General features: G+C 41.7%; 1 protein-coding gene and 1 long non-coding RNA gene across 2 annotated transcripts; one reads left to right on the plus strand and one right to left on the minus strand.

Moving 5' to 3' along the window:
- Positions 1-851: 851 nt before the first annotated feature.
- Positions 852-3,803, minus strand: LOC136005281 (uncharacterized). The gene is made up of 2 exons (XR_010608739.1): positions 3,454-3,803; positions 852-1,084 (listed from the first exon to the last, which is right to left on the minus strand). It is a non-coding gene; the product is annotated as an uncharacterized LOC136005281 (long non-coding RNA).
- Positions 3,804-3,826: 23 nt separating this feature from the next.
- On the plus strand, positions 3,827-12,077 carry TMED7 (transmembrane p24 trafficking protein 7). Its single transcript, XM_065662630.1, has 3 exons — positions 3,827-4,144; positions 7,348-7,593; positions 9,170-12,077. The coding sequence occupies exons 1-3, from the start codon at positions 3,965-3,967 to the stop codon at positions 9,404-9,406; spliced, it is 663 nt and encodes a 220-aa protein (XP_065518702.1). The 5' UTR covers positions 3,827-3,964; the 3' UTR covers positions 9,407-12,077.
- The last annotated feature ends 350 nt before the right edge of the window (positions 12,078-12,427 follow it).

Below are 12,427 nucleotides of genomic sequence, written 5' to 3' on the forward strand. Positions count from 1 at the left end.
CAGCCTTTCTCACATCCTGAACCCCCGAAGTCCTAAAGAAATTGATTTATCAGCGGTGGTCCCTCCTGCCTCACCCCAGCACTACATGCTGTGTAACAAGGCTGGTGGTGCAGGTGCCTGTTCCCGGGGAGGACTGGGAGCTGCGAATGTTGATCAGAGATTAACTCCTGCCCACTGCTGAGAGCAAGCCATGTTTGCCACAGATGTCATTTCCCGTGGAACAACTTTTCTTCATTTCTCATGGAACAGCTTTTGCAGCTCCCTGCTCAGGATACAGGTGTAAGCCTCACTGCTTGAGATCTCTATATGTTACATATGAGGAGCCCTTGCACCTAAAGTGACATGTGGCTTTCACTGCCTGACCAATGCATAAGCCTTGGGTGTTGTAATACATTCCATTGAACTACACCTACATTATCTGAGACTGTAACTTGTTGTATTTCTTTTTTTTTTTTTTTTTTTTTTTTTAGCTTTCCAATATCCATTTATCACTGAATTGAGAGAGCCAATCTGAAAGCAAGAAAAGGTGAGAAAAGCCAGGATATACTTTGAACAAAAACTGGGAAGCACAAAGGAAAGTTGTGACCAAGAGCTCCCTCTTGTGTGCCACAGGAAGAGCAAAAGGCAGCAAAGAAGGAAAGAGGAAAAGGAAAGAAAGGAAGAAAGAGAGAAGAGGAAGGAGAAGGGGAAGGGGAAGGAAAAGGGGAGGGGGAACGGAAGGGAGAAGAGGAAGGGGGAAGAGCAAAGGGAAGGGGAAGGGGGGGGAGCGAAGGGGAGTGTAGCAAGGGAGGGAGAAGGGGAAAAGACCCCACAGAACTGACATTTTGAAACAAATGGTTATCCATTTGAAATTCTTACTTACAAATATAGATTTTAATAAAGTTGAAAATCAAAGTACAATGTTTCCATGCATACAGGTTGACAAATCCTTCTTGTCAATAAAAGCTGGGTGTCTGCAGGAATTCATGTGGGATACTTCAGACAGTACAAGGATCAGAACTTTTCTAATAATCTCCCTTCTTGTTATTCCATGATGGCCAACTCCTTGTACTGGCAGCAGCTCTCAACCTCTTCCTCTGTGAATCTGTACATGCAGAAATGCAGTAAATGCTTTATTTTGGGAGCAGCTAAATTTGTTTTTCATCTAAAACATTTAAATGCACTATTATCTTGGGGTGTCCTGTCTGGATGTGTTTTGGAATTTATGCAATCAATTGTCACAAGCACAGAAAGTAGTTCCTTGAATTTTTAGACACAAACAAGCTCATTTCTTCTTCACTGCAGTTTTGAGAACAGAGGTTAGAAAATCATTGAACCTTAAAGGAAAGGATAAATTCAAGCAGTTTTAAGGTCCGGTGATTTTTTCCTTCACAGCATGACTTTGCACAAATCACACTGAACTGGGATGAAACTGTTAGTTAGTGGTTAGTATATTTGAATGTGCTTCAAGTGTTCTGCAGGTGCCAAAGTTGTTCAGGGCTGCTTCTTCATGTATGAAGGACAGTGGAAATTGTATTATAACATGACTGGCTTATTTTAATCTATTAAACTGAGCACTGTAACAGAAAGTAAACAGGAATTAATATCTGGATATCAAGGTCTATTATTTATGTAAAATCTGTCAAAACAAGCCTAAAACTTTCAAAGCTGAGGTACTTAAAATAGTGAAGCTTGACCATGTTGGGTGAGTCTGAGTAACAAGATAAAGCAATGCATGCTATGCATGTAGGCTTTTTCTCAAGAAAGAACTGTGCTGAAACCTGAGTCTTAACCCTAATTAAATAGATCGTCCAGTAGGAAAGAAAAACTCTTCATATGACTCCCTCTAAAATACATCTATTGCATTTATTTTAAGTTTAACATTTAAATATTATTTGTGGAGTAAGACAACATGTGATCTTTTATTATTTCACAAACAGGATGGTCACACATGGAGGCAGAACAGAAACTGGGAAGAATTTTGTAACAGTAACAGCAGCAACAGCAACCTGGAAAAACAGCAACCTAATTTTTTTATTCCTTGTAAAGATTACCAATCATTAACTGGCTAACTCATGAAAAATTAGACTGAAATCAACAAGTACAAAGACTCAGATCCTTAGTATTACAAATTAATATAGGATTTCATATATGATTTATGGAATTGGACATCACCATGTTTAGCGTGTTTAGGAAATGAGCAAATCAAGCCAGTTTCAAGCTTTAAAAGAAGTACTGTTGTTCATAAACAGTTCAGGTTGCTAATAGTTCTTAAATTATTATCACTACGTATAGAAAACAATTAAGTCCTTAAGAAATATATCACAGATGAACTGCGAGCACACACCACTGTGGAGCTGATGCTACATAGTCAGGGATGATGGCTGCGCTACTTGGTGGTCCTTAGTCACCAAAGCCAACATGGTTGGGTTTAAGGGCTCCCTGGAGGCAGTTTGCCTTCTTTCTTCTTCATTCAATTGATATTTTATAGGCTGTCCTTGATTCAAAAGAAAAGGAAGTGATCACATCTGCTTTTCATTACTTATTTTGGGGATCAGGAAAAGTTCTGTGTTTTGCTTATTCTGGAGGTGCCACCAGGCACGTTTCTTGCCTGTTCTGTGGGATTGCCTTGGTTTTATAATGCCTCTTTCCCCTTCCATTTTATTTGGCTGGTTATTTGGTGACAGATAACCAGTTGTCCTTTCCCAGGTAAGCTCGATTTTGCCTTTTTAATGAGGCTTTAAGAAAATAGCTGGAAAGAGTAAACTAGGAAAAACCTTAAACTGCACAGCATCACTTAAGCTGCAGTGAAAAATCATGGTATGAGTCTTCCTGAAATGCAATTCTTGCCACATGAAGGAGAAGGTGATTTGGAACACTCTGCACAGGTATACAGGTCCTACAAGCCTGTAGTCACTGGTTTAAGCAGAATGTCTGAAGCTGCCTCTTCTGGCACAGATCTATAATCTGCTTCTGAGCAACCTCAACTATTAGTCAGAACTTAACTACCACCTGAAATAAACCCAGTGTTTGAATGAAAACAGCAGCGGTCTGAGGGTTAACTGTAGGTGGGTAACGTGGGGCGGGTACTTGGTAAAGCATCTGCCGTCTCACTTTAATTCACACCTGCAAATCGAGCAAAGCCTCCAAAGGATGAGTTCTGGGTTCCTCTTTTCTGTACAATCAACAGCCCTCAGGTGCCCAGGGTCCTTGTGCAGTGCTGTGAATCAAATCCACAGGCTCCACAAGCCGACTCAGGCAGAGGCTGAAGGATTAGGAAGCCACATTCCTGTATGGCGCTGCTTTCGGCACTTCATATGCAGTCAGGCCGTTTTCCAGGGGAGTCAAACGGGAGGCCAGGCTTACCCCTTGACACGTTCATTCTCCTGCCTGGGGGGCTGGAACCAAGTTTTCTTCTTCCTACTCTGCCTGATTTACCACGGAACTTAAACTGAACACAGGGATGGAAGTTACCTTTGTTTCCCCTTTGGAATCTGCTCTGCTTTGTAAAGACAACTGAGTATTTACTGGAGGACAACTTAAAGCCGACACTCCGCGGTCACTATGAGCACAGGGATGACTTTTGATCTCTGCAGCAACGCATCTTTCACGCCCTGTGAAGCAGCACCCTCCAGCTTCGATCCGAGTCCCGCAGCGCACAGAGCTCCTCCCGCTTGCGCTCGCCTTATTCCGGCCGCAGGCGCCGCCGCTCGGCACCGCAGACCCGGCTCCTCGCACACAGAGCGGACCCCGACCCCGCACCCGGCCCTCCCGCCAGCGGGGGGCGCGCCACGGCGGTCCCGCACACCGCGGCCGCGGCCGCTCCTGCGGGGCGGGGCGAGGGGTTCACCCGGAAACTGTCGCGGAGGGCGAGTGGTTCCGGGTGCAGCGCCTGCCCGCTCCGCCGCGCCGCCACGCCGCCGCCGGGCCGCGCTCTGTCCCCGCTCGCTCTGCGTTCCCCGCTCGCCTCTCCCCGCGCCTGGCGATGCTGCTGTGGGGCTCCCGGGCCTCGGGGCCGTGGGCCCGCCTGCCGCTGTTGTTTGTGGTAGCGCTTGCGGCCTGCGCGGCGCGGGCTTCCGAGATCACGTTCGAGCTGCCCGACAACGCCAAGCAGTGCTTCTACGAGGAGATCGCCCAGGGCACCAAGTGCACCCTCGAGTTCCAGGTAGCTGGGCGGCCGGGGCCGCCATCCCCGGGAAGCGCCCCCCCCGCCCGGCCCCGCCGCGCCGCGCTGGAGGGGCCGGGCCCGGCCCGGGGCTTCTGGGCTTGCTCGTCCGTGCGGTGCTCGGGTGCTGTGTAGCGGGGAGAGCCGCCTGCAGGGGGGCAGCAGCTGAAGCCCGCGCAGCAAACGCTGCCCGCTGCCGTGCGCGCCGCGCGGGGCGAGAGCAGGGGTCAGAGAGCGGGCCCTCAAAACCTGCCGGCCTCGCGCCCCGAACGCGGACCTCCGGCGTCCCTCGTGACCAGCGTGCCGCGTACCTAAACCTGCCTGCCCAACAGCGTGCCGCCGAAGTCACGGAGCCATAGGATGGTCTGGGTTGGAAGGGACCTTAAAGCTCACCCAGTTCCAGCCCCCTGCCATGGGCAGGGACACCTTCCACTAGACCGGGTTGCACAAAGCTCCGTCCAACCTGGCCTTGAACACTGCCAGGGATGGGGCAGCCACAGCTTCCCTGGCCAATCTCTGCCAGCACCTCAGCACCCTCACAGGGGAGAATTTCTTTCTAATACCTCATCTATATCTCTCTTTTTCATTTTAGAGCCATTCCTCCTTGTCTTTATGAGTTTGGGGACTGGCTAAGGAAAAAAGCAAAACTAAAAAAAGAGAAGGGAAGCTGAGGCAGGAAATGAAGCCTGGGAGAGCTTCAGATAGGAAGCTACAATGAAGCTGTGTACAAAATTTCGCTCTTTGGATGAGGAAGAAACACACAGAATGCCCTTGACTAAAAAGAAAAGCCCCAAACGAAAACCAAACCAGCCCCTTCCCCCCGCCCCATCGCTCTGAAACCCTAGTACCCATCCACCCCATGGCATGTGTGGGCTGTGAAGCATTTGCCTGGTGAGCACAGTAAAACATAAGGAGCTAATGCTTTAGTCAGTTCAGAGTATGGTTCAAACTGGGGTGTCATAGCAAACAGTAAGATAGTTATACAGCAAAGTGTCACAGGTATAGAGCAGTTCGGGAGTCTAATGCAAAATAAAACATGGGCAGCCCTTGCAGCCCAAACCATTCTGTGATGTGAACCAACATCTTGTTGAAGACTGATTAGCATGCACATAGTAAGTGATGCTGGACAGTTTTTCATGCTTTTTCCAGCCTCTTAACACTTTGAACATGGAGCCATGACAATAGAGCACACTGTTCAGCCTCGAGAATTATCGAGGAAAGAGCTCTGACAATTTTGGTGCTTTTGAGGGTATCAGCGGGGTTGGAAGCTTTCGTTCTGTCACTACAGCTGGTGAACTCAGGGACAGTACAGCCCCAGCACAAGAGAGAAATCATTCTTGATGCTGGGAATCAACAGTTATCTTTGGGGAGCTTTTGAAGGAACTGCGTACTTTTTATGGTCCAGCTTTTCTAGTTGAAGTCCTGTGGGGTTTTTTCTTTCCCAGCTGCTCTCCTGCCTTTAGTGTTTTTGGGAATGTTTATGCCAAGTATATGTCTCTGTTACTCTGGCCTACATGTTCTAAGATACCATTTTGCCCACCCAAATGTTTCTTGCCCCTGCCTGTTACTTTCATACAGGTTTTTCTATGCAGTGCTTTCACCCTTGTTTTTAAGTGGATGTCACTGGAGTTTGCTGGACAGATAAACCTGCGGTTGTCACAGCAGACATAATAAGGACAGGAGTAGCCTTGTCTGGATTTGACCAACTGCTGGTAGACTGAAGTGCTCTGTGCTCACCCTTTGGCAGAGGGGAGGCTCAAGCAACCTCTCTTAAGAAGGAATTTTAGGGTAGCTTTAAAGCTCTGGCACATCTTTACCGTGTGTAAGTAAACTGTCTTTTTCAGGGTGCATAATATAACCAAACGTGAGTGTTTTTCATGATTGGTAAAAAGCACGCCCCCGTCAAATTTGAGATCAGGCTTCAAAAATGATCCATTTTTTCGTTGTAGAAAATCTAATTTTTTGCTTCTCCTTCCAACCAGGTAAGCATTTCTGTATGAAAAGCCAGATGCAGACAGACAGGGAGAGACATCTGGAGATCCAGACATCCTTTTTTTTTCCTCTCTGTATCCTGTTTTGAATTCAAAGCACGTTTTTGGAAAGACTATGAAGATACTGCTTGCCAACTGAGTGTTTTTTAAATTTCCTGTTTGCAGAGCAGCTACTGCTGAGATCTCTTGTTATTTCAGTTGTACTGTTAATGTTATAATTTTAATAACTTGATACCTAAATAGACTGAGTTTAAATAATGCTATGTGACCTGAAGTGCAGATATTCAGACAGTAAAATATTTCATTAATTTCTGCACACATAAAAAAGGGACATACCTTTAGCTATAAGTCTCTTTGTTCTTCAGCGTGCTTTATCTTGAAAAGGTTTGGATCAAGGATTAAGTGTAAAACTGCTAGCCCAAGAGTCACCAGGATGCCAAGTTTTGAATACCTAAGCTACTGACTAGTCTTTCTGTAGAGGTGGGATAGGTAGCCTACAGAGCAACATGCCGATCAACAAGAATCAAAGCCTGAAAAAACCTTGAGATAATCATGTGAGCTTTGGAGTCACTTGTATGTGTTATGTGCTGTTGTGCAGAATGTGCTGTTTTGGGAAGAACTGCTGTGGCTATCTGGGCAGGAGGGAGGCAGCAGAACATTGCTCCATTCACCAGCACAGGAAGACTGTGAGGTCGAAATACTTGTTCTACCAGTTGAACACCATTCCTGCATCCTAAAGCAGTTTGAGCTAATAGTAGGGTAGTTACACTCTGGACCTTAAAGAAAGGAGCAGTTTTATTCCACATTAGTAATATTAGCTGCCTGAACCAATTCCATTCAGGACTTGTGGATACAGCAAGCAGTCTTATTTGTTACAGTGATATCTTTACTGCCCCATCAAGTTACATCTGCTGTAGCTTTCGCTATTGTACAGTTATTTATAACAAAGTAATTAAAGTTACGCTTTTTAAACGGTTTGAAAATAGAGTTGACATTGCATATGCTGAATCTAAAATGTTTTGAATTATGTTCTGTGTGTCTTATGTAAGAAAATAATTTTTCAGACTTGCTTTGAAAGATTTTCAAATTAATGCATTTTATTTTAAAACATGTAAGGCACAAAATTTTGCAGTGCACTTGACAAATCATACTTCAAAGAAATGTATAAATGTCCACTTTGTTAAAAAGACAATTTTTGGGTTTTGTTTCCAGGTGATCACTGGAGGTCATTATGATGTTGACTGTCGGTTGGAAGATCCTGATGGCATTGTATTATACAAAGAGATGAAGAAACAATATGATAGCTTCACGTTTACTGCATCCAGGAACGGAACATACAAATTCTGCTTCAGCAATGAATTCTCTACTTTCACACACAAAACTGTGTACTTTGATTTCCAGGTTGGAGAAGATCCACCACTGTTTCCTAGTGAGAACAGAGTAACTGCACTTACCCAGGTAAAACACTGTTGTGTTTGACTGCAGCTGTTAGGTAGAGCTGTTAGCTGTTAGGTTTGGGGTTTTTTTCAAGTTCAGCTGCATTAGATACCTATATCGCTTTTGAAAATCAGTGAATTAGAGCTTCTAAAGTAATCTGAATGACTACAAATAAGCTTTCATTCTGAAGATAAGATTTATAGAATACATAAGTAAGTCTCCTTTGTTCCATAATTGCTGAGAAGGAATCACCAAGTGCTTAAGAAAAATTAGGGTAGAAAGTTAAATTGTAGGCCAGTTTCTTTTCATTTTTTTTTTTTTTTTTTCTTTTTCAAGGTAGCTTCCATTTGTTGCCAGGGTTGTGTGCTTCTTGAATTTAGATTTCACAAATATCAGTGCATCAAGGTTTTAAAAATTTCCAAGCTTTGGAAAAAAATTGAGAATTGTTTTTTACATTTAAAATAGTAGAGTGTTTCAGAGGGGGAGGACTTAGGCTGACCTCTCACGTAAATAACATTTTTAAAATTGAGATATAGCAAAATAAACAAAATCAGCCGTATTTAGCTGGCTTGTATATATTTGTTCTTTATAAGACACTATGTATGAAGTGACTGTCTTAGACTTGTTCAGACACCTGTCTTGAAAATCATCAAGATGAAAAGAGAGTTAGACACAGATACAGGCAACTGAAAGTGGTCCTATCAGGGTGTTAAACATTTCTTTTTATAACAGTTTGTGATGTTTGATCTTCAGGAAATGCTAGTTTTTAGCTGTAAGACACAAAAAATAATTGTGACCAGAAATTAAGTATTTTGAAGATCTGTTGGTTAATCTCTTGGTGATCAAAACACAATGAGAATGAATTACTGACTTTCACTTATTGAAGATAAACTGAAAGTAGAATTGTATGTGAAAAATGATCTAGGGCTTGAAAACTGGTAATACTTTTTATGAAAAATAACAAGTTGGTTAAATTCCTAAGTATTTGTTTATGATTATGTGAAGCATTTGGGAACACTGAAAGGAACAGAGCTGCCCTTTCTTTAACCACTTTTTGTGTACATGACTAAGGAGGGTCTCTTGCCAAAACAACGTTTTGAACAGTAGCATAGATCTTAGTGTGTCATATAACTCAACTGAGAATTAGAATTATGCAATGAAGAATGTAAGGAAACAGAGAAACATTTTATACTATGTATCTAACTGTTAAATCCAACTTCTAGCTTTCCTGGTAGGTGTGGAATTAACTGGGGGATCACAGACATTTCAGAAGTGTTTCTGATGTTCATTTTGAGCCCAAATATACATGAATATAAGGTTTGTTTAGTTCTAAGAGCCTATTGTTCATTGCTTTTCATTAGATCTACAATTATGCACACTTCCATATTTAAGTCTGTCACATTCTGTGTATAGAATTTGGTCAATGCAAGTGAAATTTTCTTGCATTTACAGTATTTCAGTCTGACAATGGACTGAGTTAATCCCTAGCTTGCAAAGTTACATGAATCCTAATCTTAGAGAACAAACCATAAAACTTCACAGAAAGAGCACTAGGAGGCTTCTTAATCCAGTGGTGTGTATTTGTTTGTTTCTCTAGATGGAGTCTGCATGTGTTTCAATTCATGAAGCTTTGAAGTCTGTCATCGATTATCAGACTCATTTCCGCTTGAGAGAAGCGCAGGGCCGCAGCAGAGCTGAGGATTTAAACACAAGGGTGGCCTACTGGTCAATAGGGGAAGCAATCATTCTTCTTGTCGTTAGTATCGGGCAGGTATTTCTCCTCAAAAGCTTCTTCTCAGATAAAAGAACCACGACAACCCGTGTTGGATCATAACTGGTAACGGTAATGCTTCATGTCATTGTGTGCAACTTATCTGTTGAAGTTAACAGTTCTGCAGTTAATTATAGGTACAAAGGATGTGAATGTATGCAACATTTACATGAGTCTACTCCTCATCCCTTAAAAATCACGAAACAGACCCAAAAAGATAATGAAAGGGACACAGGATTTGAAATCTTTTGCAGCTTAAGTGTATTCTGATTCCTGTATTAAATACTTGGCAGTGACCACCCTCACTTTTACTGAGATTGATTTTACCAGTAAGATGAGCCATCTGGAGTATAACTCTTTAAAGTAGCCCAACAGTGTAGTGTCTGATCTGAGAGACAATATATATGAAACTTCTGTTTTATTTTAATCTTCAGGCTGATTGTATTGGATTACACAAAAGCAAATGTGATGAATTGTAGTGCACTGGTTTGATGTGCTGTTAGAAAAAATAATCCAGTGGTACCCCTTTCTTATTTGTAAAATTATTGCAAGCTTGACATTACATCGTGGTGCAAATTTTCCATCAGCGTGCTAACTCCATCTTCGAAACTTGCTAAATTGTATACTTGAGTATGTTTGCTTTAACATGCATTCTTTTATATTAGAACAAGTTTTTCAAATTCTTGTTTTACTAAATTATAAACTGAGACTACTCAGGAAATCCACTTCCCGTATTCAAAAATCCCAATCTCCAAGTTTATTTAAAAGCATGCAGTAAAATAGGGAATCTTTTAACTTTGTCACTGAAACTGTGCAGTTTCTGTACTCATACATGCTGCTGCTGCTGCTTTTTGGATTTTAATACCGTTGATGGCTTGGTTTGTTACGCAGCGCAGCACAAGCACTGGACAAGGTTATGTTATGTATTAGGCACATATAAAGCTTTTTACTAAATCGTTTTCCTGTTAAAAGGCCAATTTGATATTGATACTGCATTGCACAAGTGCTGTAAATTTTACTTTCCTGTGTGTGGTGCACTGATACATGATGGCCTTGTGTATCTAGCTGGCACTCTTTTTTGTTAGTGGTCAGGAAATGTTTTAAATATTTCAGGTTACCTTTTTCGTAGTTATAGTTGCCTTGTTTCCACTGCTCATGTCTTTAGTAGCTTATGTACTGTAGAGTCTTGTTTTATTTGGATGTGGAAGGTAGTAGATGTATGTACATATGAGTAGCTTAAATTGAGCTGGTCATAACCAGGCTAAACTTCAAATGGCTCTGGAGGATTAAGTAGAACCAACCAACTCTTAAGTGCACACAAGCTAAACAAAGGTGAAAAAGTTTGTCATACATTACTGGCTAAATCGAAAGATGCTTCTTAAACAAGTTTCCAGCAACCCGAGAAAGAATGCTAAACCCTTATCAATTGCCTGTATTGTTTCTAGCAAAAATGTGGCATTACATGTACAGGTGACACTTGAGCAGTCTGAAGAATTGATCTAAAATGACTTGAGTTAAATATTTTGTGATGGCTGAAAAAATTAAACAAAAGGGCACCAACTCTCTGTTGTGAACTGAATGACTGCTCTTTTGGAAGTAAGAAAAAACTCAAAACAGTTCAAAAAGTATTTAAAAGGCCCCAGGGGTATTAAAAAGCTTAATGTATGTAAAATGCAGGATTTGTAGTGTCTTCCTATCCTGTACTGAATTCTAAATACTGCAGTCCCATTTTGGGATGCAAGTTTCCCAGAAATAGTTAGGCTTACAAAGATCAAAAAACTGAAAAATCAGTGCTTACTTCTCACGATACAAATCTGTGCCTGCAAGCACTATTCTTGATTGTACCTATATGCTTTATTCCTGTGTTTCAGCAGCTGATATTCAATACTTCTTGTGTTGCATTGCACACAATAATAAAGCAAGTGGTACATTTTGGGTGCAAGTGTTGGCTGAAAATATGATTTGATTTTGATAGTGTCCACTGTTACCTTCTGGAGTTTGAGTATCATTTGTGTAGCTTTAATCACAACAAAATTATTTGTTCTAAGATTGAAATGTGTTGGGATTTTTTCCACTGATTTACTCTGTGTTCTGTCAAAATTGGTAAATGGAGGTATAACAGATAATGGTTGGACATCACGTACACATGTCTTCATTCTTTCATAATATTTGAATGTGTGAAGTGGGACTGTTCAGCTCAAAATTACTCCCACTGCAGAAGTTTAGTGAACTTGACTTTTGCATTGAAGTTAGTTAGGTATCTGAACCAATCCTCTTGTATCCTGCTGCAAAATATGCAGCAATAGCGTAAAAATGCCTTTATTTTTGTGTTACTAAAAACATGGCACAAATACACGTTTAAACATAGCTGTATATAGTTTTTAAAATAAGTGACTGAATAGGATATAGTAAAACACATGCTAACATGCGGCAGGTGAAGAAACGCATTGTGACTTTTGTTTAAAGCTGCACCTTTTTAATATATGAAAAGAATAGTTTGGTTAATGGTGTGATGCACAAGTAAGCAGCCTGCGTTAAAGGGGATATAACTATTTCTTAATTGCTAAAGGCCCTGGGTTTCAGCTATTCCTTGGATGTTTTATGTTTACAGAACTTCTTTTCATGTCCTGTAACGTCATTTTAGTTCGGAGGTAAAAAAAAGAAGTTTAGTTTGAGTAAGACAAAAAGCAGACCCTGTGAATATTGTATGGGAAAATAAAAATTAATATATGAATGTGGTCTGGTTATTTTGTTTGCATGTGGGAGTGGGGAGCATTAGTCTTAAAAAAAGCTTAAAGATTTGTGTATTCAGGTTGTATTTTAACACATTACAGAAAATCTACCATGTAACACATGATCATTACTTCTGTTGCTTCCATCATACATAACAAAGTGTACCGGTTCACTGCTGTTCATAACTGGCTGTGCTTTCAGGTTACTGGGGGAACTCTGCTTTCCGCAACATAGCGTGGTTACTGGCCCTTTGCTGAGCATGTTAGCAGGGCAGGCAGTAACACTCAGAAATCTGTTCTTACTGGAGTGGAATTCAAAATATTTGACTACAGATGCCAGGACTGACCTGGG

This window comes from Lathamus discolor, chromosome Z (assembly GCF_037157495.1).
Source record: "Lathamus discolor isolate bLatDis1 chromosome Z, bLatDis1.hap1, whole genome shotgun sequence".
NCBI lineage: Eukaryota > Metazoa > Chordata > Aves > Psittaciformes > Psittacidae > Lathamus > Lathamus discolor.